The 15,412-nt window shown below is 45.3% G+C and overlaps 3 protein-coding genes across 4 annotated transcripts; 1 reads left to right on the plus strand and 2 right to left on the minus strand.

Moving 5' to 3' along the window:
- Window positions 1–28: 28 nt before the first annotated feature.
- On the minus strand, window positions 29–2,343 carry LOC144033624 (claudin-7-like). The gene is made up of 6 exons (XM_077541835.1): window positions 1,917–2,343; window positions 1,611–1,844; window positions 850–1,014; window positions 665–746; window positions 452–580; window positions 29–303 (listed from the first exon to the last, which is right to left on the minus strand). The coding sequence occupies exons 2-6, from the start codon at window positions 1,825–1,827 to the stop codon at window positions 201–203; spliced, it is 696 nt and encodes a 231-aa protein (XP_077397961.1). The 5' UTR covers window positions 1,828–1,844; window positions 1,917–2,343; the 3' UTR covers window positions 29–200.
- Window positions 2,344–3,197: 854 nt separating this feature from the next.
- Window positions 3,198–8,346, minus strand: parlb (presenilin associated, rhomboid-like b). 2 transcript variants are annotated; one of them, XM_077541834.1, is made up of 10 exons: window positions 8,028–8,346; window positions 6,745–6,964; window positions 6,426–6,566; window positions 6,300–6,348; window positions 5,766–5,861; window positions 5,536–5,685; window positions 5,385–5,455; window positions 5,181–5,282; window positions 4,324–4,421; window positions 3,198–3,678 (listed from the first exon to the last, which is right to left on the minus strand). In XM_077541834.1, the coding sequence occupies exons 1-10, from the start codon at window positions 8,090–8,092 to the stop codon at window positions 3,549–3,551; spliced, it is 1,122 nt and encodes a 373-aa protein (XP_077397960.1). In that variant the 5' UTR covers window positions 8,093–8,346; the 3' UTR covers window positions 3,198–3,548. The 2 variants fall into 2 exon arrangements, with proteins under 2 accessions (XP_077397960.1, XP_077397958.1); XM_077541832.1 differs by having other exon boundaries at window positions 6,745–6,967; window positions 8,028–8,312.
- A 346-nt stretch (window positions 8,347–8,692) lies between these two features.
- On the plus strand, window positions 8,693–14,883 carry LOC144033217 (nucleotidyltransferase MB21D2). Its single transcript, XM_077541162.1, has 3 exons — window positions 8,693–9,100; window positions 9,423–9,805; window positions 10,360–14,883. Exons 1-3 carry the CDS (start codon window positions 8,848–8,850, stop codon window positions 11,239–11,241), a joined length of 1,518 nt encoding a protein of 505 aa, XP_077397288.1. The 5' UTR covers window positions 8,693–8,847; the 3' UTR covers window positions 11,242–14,883.
- The last annotated feature ends 529 nt before the right edge of the window (window positions 14,884–15,412 follow it).

Here is a 15,412-nt window from a genome sequence, read left to right on the forward strand (position 1 = left end):
AAACAGGTCAGAAGAAGAAAAAAATCAATAAAGTTGTAAGTCATTTTTATTTACACAAAAGAAAAAAACAGTTTGTGATCCTCATCTAAATGATGACAAACGTGATAGAAAAGTCAAATAATAAAATGGTTACAAAAAAACATGCAAGCTCAAACGTGACAATTCCTCGTCGAACTGCGATGGTGCGTTCAGGGACCGGCTCACACGTAAGCTTTGGCACTGCTGCTGTCTGAAGCGTGCGCTGTCCTGTAGATGTTCACGTTATGACCTTCACTGCTTTTGGAATAGTTGTACGAAAAATGTCTGTCGGGACAAATGACGTCATCGCATGAAGTCAAATCACATGTACAGATGCATGAAAGAACAAAACAAATAAAAAAATAAAAAAATGAATCAGCTGTCTGGCAGTGCCCCCTATGTGTCAGCAAGGAGTACTGCACTGACTGCGTACCGTGCAGGTGGGAAGGATGAGGAGGAGGAGGAAGAGCTCCTCCTGTAGGAGCAACACAGCATTGCGCCTCCCAGCAGAGCCAGACCGGATGCGGCCCAGCCCAGATACAGACCCGTTCCCAGCTCGAACCTGGAACACGCGCATGTCTTCATCATCCTCAACCCCGACAATCATCATCATCATCATCATCATCATCATCATCATCATCATCACCTGACTCCACTGTACAAAGGATTGTAGAAGTCATGGATCACTCTGCCAGCATACCATGACACCGCGATCAGGGTGGACATGCCTGAATAGACAATCAATAAATACATAAATCAATACAAGGACAGACATGAAAGACCGACCGGCCGCCGGCATGTTGCCAAAATCGCGTGCCGATATCGATTCACCTGACAGGATTAACATGATGCCTCCACTCAGAAGAAACTGTCCTTTGGCTTGTTCGGAGGCTCCGCCCACTTTGCTGCACTTGAGACCCAAAATGGAGACGATGATGGAGGCCAAGCCCACCAGCAGAGATGACAACATCAGAGCGCGACACACCTGCACGTACACTGACAAAACATACCTGTGTGGGTCTGATGAACATGTTTACATCATCATCGAGTACATGTTAACACGTGGACGTGCACGCATGATGCAGTATATTTAGAATACATTAGAAATGTACCTTTTACCATTACAGTATTAACAATGAAATATGCCAGGTCAAAAATGGATATTAGACGAGGATAAGCGCTTCAATGGATATTTAAAAAACTGTACTTATGTTCAGTGAAATCCAGAAAGACTCTTAAAAAGCAACAAAAGCAACTTATGTAAGATTTCAAAAAGCTGTTATTTTTTTACTTTTTTTTTTAAACAACTTTATTATTAAACATTACGGCATGCTAAAAGTAACTCATTAAGTAACTTGTGATTGCATGAGTTACTTGCCAAATCAGTAAAGTAACGAAATTTCTCTTAAAATCAAGTCGTCAGCAAAGTACTTCAGTTACTTTCAAAATCAAGTAATAAGTAGCTAAGTGACTTTCAAAATGGAGTAATCAGCAAAGTAACCAAGTCACTTTTAAAATGTGAAAAGTCAGAAAGTGAGTATTCACTTGCAGGCGAGCGTGCCAAGCGGCGTTGGCGATGTGGTCCAACCGACCTGGCAGTCCGAGCAGCGTCTTGAACTTGTGGCACTGCAGCGCCCCCAGCGACGTGGCCGCGCAGCTCATCCACAGGCCCTCAAACTGCCACTGGCTGCTACTCAGAGACTCGGCCTGACTTCGGACCTTCCACAGCTGCGACGACGTGCAGCTGGACTGAAGGCACCACGACAGCACGCCCGCTACCAGGCCGCAAATCTGCAGGCCCGTCGACATGATGCGATGCGCTGCGCCTGCGCACACAAGTTGCACATTCAGAAATGCACCTTGAATTCCACATTCAAGCGCCTCAATTCCTTTCTTACCGCTCGAGTTTGGTTGCGGAAGGCGATGAGGAGTCGCGCTTGATCGTCCTCCACTCGTGGCCCGGTGCGATGTGACGGCGGGCTGGCGAGGCCTTGGGGCTCGGAGCCGCGTTTCGGGTCAACGAACTCTGCGGCAGGCCGACCGCCCTCCGGGACACGCGTCCAAAATCGCACTTTCACCTTCAAACTCTGCAACAGGCTCAAACATCATCAGGAAGAGTTTCTGGTCACGGAAAGCGACGGGAAACGTCATTCGGGCTCATCGGCTAAGTTGGATTATTATTATTATTATTATTATTTTTATACAAATTTGAATTAAAAAACAAAACAACAACTGTGCGTGTGAGTGCCAGTTTGTGGACTTCAGACTGACAAACAGATTTTGTTTGCAGGTCATCAGCTGTCAGTCAAACTGGACTCCATCCCAAAAAAAAAAAACTTCAAAATGACTATACTGACTCCAAAGTTTACTAGACATGTTAACCAATTTAATGCTTATTTGTGATGTTAAAAAAAAAATCAACAAAAGAATACAGTCAAGACTGATGCAATTTTCAAGCATGTTCTTTTTTTATTTTTTATTTTAAACCTAATATGAGGGTCAATTTCTGAAGTGGCTTGTACATATTAAATACATTATTGAAAATAAATAGTGTTTTTTTTCATCAGCTCTCTGTCCGTATGGAGGACCAAAACTGCCAAAATTCAAAATCAATAAATGACTAAAAAATATAATTCAAAAGTTATACATTTATAAATAAATGAGTAAATAAATAAATGACTAAAAGTGAAAATAAGAGCGGATATCAAAAATATCATTAAAAAATTAAATACAATGTATTTATTTGTATATATATATATATATATATACATATCTTTTGCTGTTTTTATTTCTATTTTTACTTTTTTGGTATAATTTTTGAATGATATTTTTTCTATCCATTTTTATTGTCACTTTTAGTCATTTATTGATTTTTGAATTTTGGCAGTTTTGGTCCTCCATATGCCCGAGCGGAAAAAAAATCATTCCATACTCCTTTTAGGCTTTGACAATATAAAAAGTCACTCACATCGGAATCGTAACGACTCCTTTCCTTCAAGTTCCAATTTGTGGCTTTATTGGTGCTGCATAAATCGCGGTACATAAAATAAGTCTTAACATCGCCCATAGGGTGAGTGAGAATCTTGCCAAAGTGCCACGTGCCGGTCACATGATTCTGTGCCGATTTGTCGGTTGAACGAACAGTACGTGACGATTGTAACGAAAAAGAAACTCAGCACTTTTTTTTTTTTTGCCCATGACGTCCTCATTTATTAAAATATTGACATTTTTCGAATGCCCCCATCCCAGGATTTCATTGACACGTGACTTGAAGTGGTTTGTTCCAGATATATTGTTGACCTTGTGAAGGTCAATCCCCACCAAATTTGAATCCTATTCTCGTGGCTTGACGTACACTTTGGCAAGACAATCAAGAAAAATCCTAAAAGATGAACATCAATGAAAAAGGTGGACATCTTCATGGGGACGTACGCAAAGTGGCCGATCTGAACAACTATTGATCAAGATTCCAACAAGTATTGATCAATTTGAGGGAACTTTGTGTTCCCCTCGAGTCCGTTGAAAACGTCCTAGACGGCGCCTCCTCGCTCGCCTCCGTTGCCGCCGCCGCCGCCGCGGCCGCTCCGCAGCTTTTGCCAAAACTTGACCAAACGCTCGCGGTTCTTCCAAATCAGCTCGTGTCCAAAGAGGATGTACCAACTGGGGGAGGAGACACCATTTGATACTTACTTTGATCAAATATTTCACCCACAAATGATGGAATGTTTGTGCGACTTTCCTTATAAATATAACATATTTCAACTTTTTTGCCTATTTACTACAAAAAAAATAACGAAGGCAATTAACAAATAATAATGTTCCCCGCGCCGAGGTTATGAATTGCCAAGAGATATATGGCAAAGCACTGCTTTTGTCTAAACGAAGCTCCTCAACTTACTACAACGTAGTTTGTAGGCACCAAAATGCACACTAGAGGACTCCAAAACTATCTTTTGACTAAATGACATTTCCCAACTCACCGAAACAGAATCCCTTGGCATCGCGATGCACACAAGACGGCACCAAAGCGCTACTTTTGTGTAAATGAAGAGCCTCAACGCCCCTTAACATTGTTCCACAAGATGGCGCCAAAGTTTGTCGTCAGCAAGTGTGAGTGTCTGAATGCGAGCTGTGGAGCGCAGCAGCTCCCGCGTGACTCTTCTCATTGTCTTTACGTACTTTCCTGTTCTAACGCATTCAATAAATCGCGACCAAAACCAATTCGATGCCCATAATTAGATGTTAGCTTTCGGCACCCTCGTGTGGAGGGCGGGTGTACTGCAGCGCCGACCGCTTTCGACTCACATGCCAAACATGGCGCCTCCCAGGTGAGCCGCATGGTCGAAAAAACGCCAACCCAGCACCAAACCTGCCGTATCCATGGCGATAATCGCCTTCAGTGCCTGCGAAGAGACGGATGAGAACGATGAGTGGACGGACAGACGGCTGCATGATAACAAAGGCACAAGATGACAGAATGGACTGATGGAAAATCCCGCTCAGTTCATATATGTTTTTTGTCAGCAGATAATGTTGAACATTTTGGATAGAAAACTATTTCACATGAAAATTTCTCTCCTCTTTTTGATGAAAAACAACTTGATACACAATTACAGTGGCTACAATGGCTGCATGCTATACGCTAGTAAGTTAGCAAACATTCGTTAGTGGTTGAAGTCACATTATTGTTGGAACGTTCCAGCCGTTGGATTCATGTTACGTTCTTACTATGATTACATTTGTTGTTGGTTTTTTTCCACCTTTCACGGTGAATCCACCTGCTGTCAGTCCCAAGTGTTTGTTGTGCCTGTTGCACTCGCTCGCTGCAGATTTGAAAGGGGGTGTGTCACATCACATGACATGACAATGTCACAGGGACAGATTAGCAGAGACAAGATTCGACAAAACAAAATCTCATCATTTTTATCTCATCTTTCTTCATGAACTAAAATGTCCACTTTTATTAATTGAAGTACATTTTCGTCTCATCTTCATTTGTCGATGAAAACGCAGAGTGATTTCGTCCCAGTTATTGTTTATTAATGATGGTTTTCGTCTGGTCTAATTGTATCTGGTGAAAAATGTGCATTGCCCAATTCATTTTGTAACTTTTGGTTGCCAAAATGAAGTGGCGAGACGAGCGAATGGGCAAACAGTCTTACGTTGGCCGCGCTGAACGTGAACATCGGAAGGAAGACGACGGCCAGTTTGGCTTCGGGCATTTTGATGCAAACGGCAGCCAGGATGCTCATGATGGCGCCCGACTGAAAACACACACGCATCATATCACGTTTCAGATTCATCGCATCCTGCGACGCTGCATGTGCTTGTGGCGATGATGCGTCACGATGCAGGAAGTGGCTCACCGCTCCCAGAGACGGACCAAACCTCCCGGTGGCCATTTTGCAGACGTAGCTGAAGAAGGTGGAAATCACCCCTGAGCACCCCAACAAACACACAAGCACATGAGCACGAGCGCGCACGTTTGCGCGCATGGTGCGCGTGTGGCGCCATCACCTGCCGACATGTAGACGGCCACAAACTGCTCCCTTCCCAGCATGGAGACGGCGCTGCTGGAGAAGCTCCACAGGACGTACATGTTGGCGGCCATGTGGAAGAAGGACACGTGGCTGAAGGTGGACAGCACCATGGGAGAGCACAACGTCTCTGGAGTCAAACGCACACACGCGCTAAATTCACACAATTTGACTGCCATTATAATGTGCCAGTAATGAAGTTTGACTGACTGGAGGCGGGGTCTGCGGTGAAGTACTTCAACATGGGGCGTTGAAGCCACCGAACGCGCCAGCAGCAGAACACCACCACGTTCGCCGCCAGGATGGCTGAGAGACAAACGTAGGAAGAAAGAAAGAAAGAAAGAAAGAAAGAAAGAAAGATTAACATGCTTATTCTGTTTTACCAGTAACCGCTGGCATCATGTTTTGTTTTTTTTTCATTTTTAGGACAATGCACATTCATCAACATAGCATCCATGTTTGCTCTCATCTTCACCCCCCCCATCCACTCCTACCGCCTGTGTGCAAATGCTCGCCCCTCCCTCTCTGCTCAACGAGAATGAAAGAAAAATAAAACCTCTGGATCCTATTTGCAGTGATTTTCTCCTCGCCGGTGACGGACGCTTTGAGGAGCAAATGAAACCTTGACTTGTTAAAAGCGACAAATTGGAAACGAGCCTAACAGACAGGTAAGAGGATGGACGGACAGTTGAGCGAATGGACAGACAAATCAATGAAAGGACAGCCGCTTGCCAGTCAGCTCACCTGTGACCGTCCTCTCGCCCACGCTCAAATTGCTCCACCACTGGTTGACCTGAGACACAAGCAAGCGATCAGAGATCAGATCAAAGTAGGTGTGGGCGGGGCACGGACGCCAGCCAATCGGCTCACCTCCTTGCGGACGTCCCCTCGCTTCTGCGGCCGCACGCTCTCCAGCCAATCGCCTCGCAGCTCGTTAAAGTAGCTCTGCACGCGAGACTTGAGCGACTCGTACTGCCAGATGGCCGCCGTGGCGAAGGAGCAGCCTGTAAACTGACAGGAAGTCAACACGCGTGTGGCTCCGAGGCACGTTATGCGCTGTCAAGACGGCCACAGTCGCTGAAGTGCTTTCAGAGAATTATTGCAACAGCACGAAAATCAACACAAAATTGGAATGGCTTTCTGCCAAACTGCTTGTTGTGAGTGAATATGTGCCAATGGCGCCACCTACCCCCACAGTGAAGAACAGCGGTCGCACCAGCCGGCCGAAGGCTCGCGGCGAGCTCGATGACGGAGGCGGAGGTGATTCCCAGTGAGGGCTGGGCGCCCGCCGGTGCGACGCCACTTCTGACGAGTCCAAGTGTCCGAGTTCATGCTCCACTTTTTTGCTTTCGGGCTTCCTGGCGACTTTGCGGAAGCCGCAACGTTGCTGCTGGAAGGTGCAAGTCCACCTGCTAGACTCAATCAGAACGGAACTCATCATGACTGGTGGATGCTTTGAACCTGTCAAGAAATGCGCAACTCGGAAGGATGAGGTCGCATGTAAAATATCTTTTGGTTTGGTTATTTTATTGTGAAATGTGGAGAATTTGTGATGGATTGCTCCCAACATGTCCTGACTGCTGAATGACATGGACGCATTTAAAAAATGTCTCCATTCATTTCATTTCATTGAAAATCATTTTTATGGGAGAAGTAGGACTTTTGGAAAAGTGGAAAACGGTTCCCTTGGGGGGAATATTTTGAAGTTTGAAGCATTTCGATTGGTGGAAAAATGTGACAGCAGTAGAAGGTCAAATATAGGCCGAATTATTATTATTATTGTTATTATTTTGACATAAAAATGTCAAAGAAACTTTACAAAAATGGCTCTCTCACAATCTCTCCTTTGCCAGCTAGCTAGCACCCGCTTAATTAAATTACAAGGTTCTAAGATGCTAACATTGCTAACTTAGAACAGTGTCGGTCTGCTTGTGCCATGTCTCTCTCTTTTTTTCTTCTTTTTCTTTTAATTGCAACACACAATAATTACAACAATAGCCATTCTTAAGGATTACAGAGCAATAATTGAAACAATAGTTGATTATACATAACAAAGAGAAGCATAAAACACAACAAAACAAACTGCCAGGGGGTGAAGTTTACAAGAAAATATTAAAATGCTTACATAAATTGTATGTCTTAATAGCCTTTTGGTTACGAGAATATTTCATGGACTCGATGTACAGTTTGATTTCACAATGGAACTAAACAAAATAAGTTTTCCGATGTAAAAATGTACATTTATGGATGTACAATTTGGCCATAAGAATGATGAGATTAATCATATACATTTCCTTGTGTTTTAACTGACTTCTTTTAAAGTCCTAAAGACCAAACAGTGCAGCTTTCCAAAACAGTTCAAAATCTCCGTCAATCGTTTCAGCAATAAATTTACAGATGTCACTCCAAAAGCTTTGGACAAAGGGGCAGAGCCAAAATAAATGAGTCACAGTTTCGACCTCCATCTCTCACCTGCTGCCGAGAACGTCCTCGCCGGTCCGCGAGAGCAAGACAGCATAGCTCCTCCACGCCGCCATGTTGGAGCGAGCCTACTTGCGGAAGTCCGGGTTCCTTTCCGGGTCAGGGCCAAGCGGCGGCCTACCCTCAAACGGAGGCGCTTGACTGAAACGGAACAACCACAGCGACACCCTGAGGAAAACGTACAAAAAAATACACAAACAAACAAATAAATACTCAGTTACTGTGCTTCAAAAGGTTTTTCCAGATACAGTATCTTTGAGTAGCCTATTTATTTTATTGACGACTGTTTACTTGTAGTCCTGACATTGCCAAAATTGTCTCGCTACAAACAAGTAATGCACACAATTGAAGGTTTAAAAACTAACTTATATATTTCGGTCTGTTTATTTTTATCATTTAACTGAAATAAATGCGTTCTTCTAACCCCAGTGTTAGTGAGCGTACATTGCCAACACCTTCACAATAAAATATTTCCAAAGCTTGTTTTAATGTGTTTAATGAAATTAGTAGGGCGATGGCGTTATATCAATGTGGCTAAGTGACCTGTTTTAATTTGTTAGACCGCTTACATTAAAAAAAAACAAAAAAAAAACGCGAGATACACTCCCGATGAAGCTAAAGCTCTTATTGTGAAGGCGCCGTTAGCGAAAGTGCAGTCTCTATTTCCGGTTGTTGTGTTAGCTGATGTGGATGTGATTTTGGATGCGGTCCGCTGGCGTGGCTTCGTTTCGTTAACGCCCGATTCGGCTCACCGCTCCCGGGCAGCAGCAAAGTGCGAAGGACCGCTGAAAGCGCTGTGGAGGAGGAAATCATGGCCGCCCCCGCTCTCTCCAGCCGTGCCGGCTCGGTGGGAAGCCTCGGGAACAGCCCCACCATAGCCGCCGCCGGCAGGCTGCCCCACGGCAGCGGTGGCGTCGGGCCCGAGTTGGACTTCAGGTCGGCGGCCCGCATCGAGGACCTGAACCGGCTCATCCAGGAGTTCAGCAAGCACGACCAGCGCGAGTACGACGACCAGCGGGCCCTGGAGATTCACACGGCCAAGGACTTCATCTTCTCCATGCTGGGTGCGGAGCCGACAGTGCTACAGAGCCTAAACATAAATATACACAATCACAATGTAGCGCTCTAAACATAAAAATAGAAGCACATACATACATACATACATAGATACATTTGGGTTTGTGTGCTCATGAATACCCTGTAGAAGTTCATTGAAAATGTCATTTTCCAGGTTATTGAAAGGTAGATGGAAAAAAAGACATTATTTTTGGACAAAGTTTTGGAAAGGACGTGGAGATATTTTGTGGCAGATTGTTATTGCCTGTGAATAGTGAGTGTTGACTGCCTTCCCTTTGTTCAATCTTTTATTGTACTTGTGTCCCCCAGGAATGGTCCAAAAGCTGGACCAGAAGCTGCCCGTCGCCAACGAGTACCTGCTGCTGTCGGGCGGCGTGCGCGAGGGCGTGGTGGACATGGACCCGGACGACCTGAGCGTGTATGCGCGCGGCGCCGACTACGACATGGACTTCACGCTGCTGGTGCCGGCGCTCAAGCTGCACGACCGGAACCAGCCGGTCACGCTGGACATGAGGCACTCGGCGCTGGGGCACTCCTGGCTCAGCCTGCGCCTCTTCGACGAGGGAACCATCAGCAAGTGGAAGGACTGCTGCACGGTGGTGGAGCACATCAGCGGAGCCGCAAACTACTTCTTCTCGCCCACGCTGGTGGCCGATTGGTTCTACCAGGCCGTTTCGCTGGTCCTTCTGGAGGTCTGTTGTTGCCTTTTTGTAACATAACACAGCAAAGATGCATTATTTGTAGTAACTGGATAATATGGTGAAAGACTTTGAATTGGCGTCATATTGTCGCATCTTGCGCACAGAATTTTCAAACAGATTTTGTTTTTCTTATTGTTGATTGTAAATAAGTGCCGTAACAAAACATTTAGGGAGAAGCTTTGACCCTTTGAGGCACACCAGTTTTGACATTCGAGCTAGCCTGTCAAAATGAATAACAATTTTAATAATTGCGTAATCCTTTGCAAAATCCTTTCAGCATATCCGCAGTCATTGTCGACTGATTTCTGCAGTCCTTAGTGAGTGTGTTGAATCAAAATAAGTAAGTTTTTACATTAGACAACAGTGACCAAACCCCCCCTTTTTTTTTTTAAATCATTATATGAATATGAAGTCCAATTCAATAAACGCCAATCGCCGCCAGTTAAGACTAGACTAGCATTATTTTTGAAATGATTGCTGGCCGTAAGAAAAGCAGTTGAGATATGCAGCGGCAATTGTCAGCAGGCGCCGGTTTCCCCGCACAGGTGCAGAAGAAGCCGCAGCGGGGCGTCCCGCGCGTGGAGAAGGTGGAGCGCAACGGCACGGTGGTGTCGGTCATCCTGGGCGTGGGCAGCAGCCGCATGCTGTACGACGTGGTGCCCGTGGTGTCCTTCAAGGGCTGGCCGGCCGTGGCCCAGAGCTGGCTGATGGAGAACCACTTCTGGGACGGCAAGATCACCGAGGAGGAGGTGATCAGCGGCTTCTACCTGGTGCCCGCCTGCTCGCACAAGGGCCGGCGGGAGAACGAGTGGCGGCTGTCGTTCGCCCGCAGCGAGGTGCAGCTGAAGAAGTGCATCTCGCCCGGCCTCATGCAGGCCTACCAGGCGTGCAAGGCCATCATCGTCAAGCTGCTGTCGCGCCCCAAGGCCGTCAGCCCCTACCACCTGCGCAGCGTCATGCTGTGGGCCTGCGACCGGCTGCCCGCCAACTACCTGGCGCAGGACGACTTCTCCGCCCACTTCCTGCTCGGCCTCATCGACGACCTGCAGCACTGCTTGGTCAACAAGACCTGCCCCAACTACTTCATCCCGCAGTGCAACATGCTGGAGCACCTGTCGGACGCCGCCGCCGTGCTGCACGCCCGCAAGCTGTCGTCGGTGCGCTCCGACCCGGCCGAGCACCTGCGCACCACCATCGAGCACGCCAAAGCCGCCAACCGGCTGACGGTGGAGCTGCAGTGGCGCGGCAGCACCGGCAACCTGCCGTCGCCGCAGTCGGACGCCGGCGGCGAGAGCCAGCCCGACGACCGACTGGCCAAGAAGCTCCAGCAGCTGGTCACCGAGAACCCCGGCAAGTCCATCTCCGTCTTCATCAACCCGGATGACGTCACGCGGCCGCACTTCCGCATCGACGACAAGTTCTTCTAAACTCCACCCGCCGCGCTCGTTTCTGTATTTTTTATTTTTTTTATTTTTTTGTCATTTGATGTTCCTTTGCCACACTATCAATCAGGTGTTCATTTTCTAGTCTTCTTAACTTCTTGATTTCTCACATCCGCAAATCCCATCTGGATGTCTGCTCGCCTTTCAGGCTGATGAACCAAAAGAAATCCAGCTGGACATTTGACAGAAGAGGATTAGGGCAGGTGAAGAGAGGAAAAAAAAAAAAAAACAAGGTTGGCAGGATTCTCTCTTTATTCTCAGAATTCTCACTTTGAAGTCAGAATTCTGACTTTATTCTCAGAATTTTGATTTTAAAGCGAGAATAACAGTAGCACTAATAAAGTCAGATTTCTGAGATTAAAGTGCTAATTCTCACTTTATTCTCCGAATTCTGACTTTAAAGTGAGAATTCGGAGAATAAAGTGAGAATCCTGCCAAATTTTATTTTTTTTTCTCTTCACTGGCCCTAATCCTTTTCCGTAACATTTCTACCTGGAGGAATTGAGCGGGAAAAATGGACCAGAAGAAGTTGATTGGGGATTTGGAATTGTCCGCCTGCAGAAAGTGACTGTGAATTTTGCATCCGGTGACACCCGCCTGCAGACATCCGTCCGAGTGAATCCAACTGGACGAATCTTCCAAGAGAAATCCATCTTAAAAATTCGACCTGGAGACATCCACCCGGAAACATCCAAGAGAAATCGCCCTGGGCAAACCGTCCCGGAGAGTCATGCACGTGTGGGGGAAAAAAAAACAACAAAGAAAGAAAGAAAGAAAGAAAGAAATCCACCTGCAGGCATCCGCGCCGAGGAATCCAGGACATCCACTTGGCTAATTGCTGGGAAGTGACAGCACACCGGCCGGTCAGCAGAAAAATTGACGATGGCCCGTCCAGTACGTCAGCTTGTTAGCATAAGAAATGTGCTACATGTTTGGAATAATCAGCTAGAATGACTAATTGCAAGTGCGTTTTTCACTCATGATCACAATTTGATCTCGTTTTGATTGTTAGGCACCGAATGTGAAATGGATTCTTCTTTTCAAACCACAATGTGTGAATGTAATATCAGATGCTAACTTTTCAACTCCATTTGACCTCCACCTGTTGCTGCGTGACCAATTTGGAACTTGTGTTTTTCTTTTTAATTCCACGTTTGAACAGCAGACAGATTGTCACCGTGAAGCTTTTTTTTTTTCTTCTTCCTCACTGTACGATTGTCAACAAGCAGCTTTTGTTAAAAATGTAGATTGTCTGGACGGTACGGTACACAAATGTAAATAATCCTAAGAAGCCAGTAAGATGACGACTTGTGCTTATCATCTAATTGTTATTTTGCACAGAATGTAAAAAGCACCAAACGTACTCACTCCTCGATTGTAGTCACGCTAGCGAGCCACGGTGCTAAATGCGCTACTTTGTGCGAATGTGTGTTAGCATGTTTGTGTGCTAGTTTGCGAGTGAGCGTCTTGGACGGCGTACGTATGTTCATGTGTTTTCAGTTTCATCCGTGTGTGCTAGCATGAGTTTAGTGCACATGTGCCAGCGTGTGTGCTGATTTGAGTGTGTTGTGTTAGCATGTGTATGCTAGTAGCGCGCGCGTGGTCGTGTGAGTGTGTTGTTTATGTTCGGGTGTTTACTGGTATGTTTGTGTTACGATGTGTTGTGGGGGTGTGTTCGCGTGTGTGTATGCGATCGAGCTAACATTTTTAGTGCACACATGCGCGTGCGTTAGCGTGAGGAAATGCAGCCGATGCCGAGCCACGTGCGCTTGACACTCAACCGCCAACGTTCCCGCTTAGTGACACCATTTCATACGGAGAAGAACCCATTGAAAACGCTTTTGAAAATGATGCGTTTAGCGGGTTGGTGAAAATGCTGAAAAGCTTTTGCGAGTGAGACGAGGCGAGACGTCGTAAAGAGAGAGCCTCCAGCACCCCGACATGCTTTCATGCGGAACATTTCCATTGCCGTTTCCGTGTTTCTGCAGTTTGGAACAGGAATGAATTGAATTTCAATCTCAGTTCACCTTTTCCTATGTGGTGGTACCTTGACTTACGAGTGCCCCAACTTCTGAGTTTTTCCAGGTACCAGCTGTCATTTTTTGGATTTATTTATTATTTCATTGTCCTGCAGCCTAAAGTTTGAGTTGTGATTGAGCTTTAGATACGCTGTCGCTAGAGTGAACTTAAAAAAAACAAACTACCGGACGTTAAAGTACTTCAACAATATGAAGTCAAGATTCTACTGTATTCTTTCATCTGGGAACAAATATTGTCTTTAGGTCACATCGCTACCTACTAGTGGCCTGGCATGCTTATTACACTTCACGTTTTTTTTTTAAATTGTGTGTGAAACCTTTTCAAGCTGCCTCCCCTTTGTCGCGTGTATGTTAAACGCGGCAGGATTGGCCTTTATGCAAACAGCGGAGCTCAGTTTTGATTGTCCGTCCAATCCCGTTTGAAGCGCATCTCGTACCCGCTGCTCGTCAGCACTCAGGTTTGAAAATCTGCTGCATCATGACAGAATGTTCCTTTTACACAACGTGCACTAATCGCTCCGTTTTGTCTTGTTTGGTGCACCGCTGCAGCTATAAATCCCATTTTTTCTAGGTTTTATTGTCCTGAAGGACGTATGTATCTGCTGTATATTGTGGACTTTGAATTCCCTTTTGTTGAGCCTCAATGACCTCCACTTTTTTTTTCTTTCCTTTTTATTGTTCATGTATTTGAGCTCATTTGTTTTTGTTTTTCCGTTATCGCCGTCGTTCAACACAACCAGCTGGGACACGCTCGCATATCATGTATTGGATATTATTTGATTTGAGCAAAACCGCAAATTTTGGCTAAGAAATTCAAGTTTGATGTCCATCTACTGCATTTTAAGATAAAGATTGTACGGAAGTAATACATCTTATTTGTTGCAATCTAGTTCAGGGTGTGTGCTTTTTAGGATGTCAATTATTAAGTGAGATAAAAGAATCAATCAGCAAAAAAAAAAAAAAAAAAAAGTCAATTAATTTAGGGCCACTAAATTATTGCATGAAATTTGATGGACTCTTGATAATGTAAATAGTGCCTGGGCCAGATGAATAAATATATTATAATAGTTTGCCTTTCCTTGATCTCGTTGGACAAATTGAGGTTATTTATCAAATCGCAGCAGTATCAAAAGCATCATGGGAGTTGTAGTCCTTCCTGAGCTGGTTGCTTTGAACACCATTTTTCTAACTTTTTAGTGTTTGTGTTGTGAAAAGACTGAAACATTTCCATCAATAATGCAAGGGGGAAAAAAGTGAAGAAAATGTAATCACGTGGTCTTGTGAATTCCCATTCCCTTCCCCTCAAGTGCAATTAGTGAAAAAAACAAGTTTCACAAATGTATGACCCTCCTCACCACTAACACAAGCTACAAGTGCCACACAAACACACACGCTCACTTGTGGTCGCTTGCGATGTAATCCAGATGTTGTGCCCTTTTCTTGACAACATTTCAACTGTCATTTGTAGTGTTGCTGCTCTGCCATCAATTTCTTTATGCAAACGTCCACCATGGAGCTCGGCTCTCACTCCTCCACTTCACTCCACTTGACTGTACAGTAGAGTCACTATAAAGTCTTTTAACAGCAACTCGCTCGTTTGTGAAGCCTGCTTTCTTCGTCAAGTCCTTTACTGCAGTTTCATATGCGTCATTTGTTCTGCATTGGCTGCAAGCTGAAGTTTGAATGGAAAAAGATCCAGATTTTTTTCTTCTTCTTTTTTTTGCACGATTGCAATTAATAGTGAGTTTCAAACAATTCAACACACGTTTCCTTTCAGCGTTTTGGGGACATTCTTGAGATTGAACGTAAAATGTTAACATTCAACTTTGCCTGTCATGGAGAGGGGAGACATTGGCAGAGTGGTACATTGGTTGAAAAGGAGGGCGAGAGGGCTGTAGAGACACATTGGAAGCGAGGGAGGGGAGACATTTGAAAGGAGAGAGATTGGAAGACAGGAGAGTGACAGAAAATAGACTTGGGAAGGGAAGAGATGGATGGGGTGAGAGAGAGACTGGAAAAGAGAGAGAGAGAGAGACTGGAGCAAAGGAAGAGATCGAAAAAGCGAATAGGGAGAATTTGATTGGATGAGAGAAAAAAGGGGGGGGGGGGTTGGAAAA

This window comes from Festucalex cinctus, chromosome 13 (genome assembly GCF_051991245.1).
Source record: "Festucalex cinctus isolate MCC-2025b chromosome 13, RoL_Fcin_1.0, whole genome shotgun sequence".
In the NCBI taxonomy this organism is placed as follows: domain Eukaryota; kingdom Metazoa; phylum Chordata; class Actinopteri; order Syngnathiformes; family Syngnathidae; genus Festucalex; species Festucalex cinctus.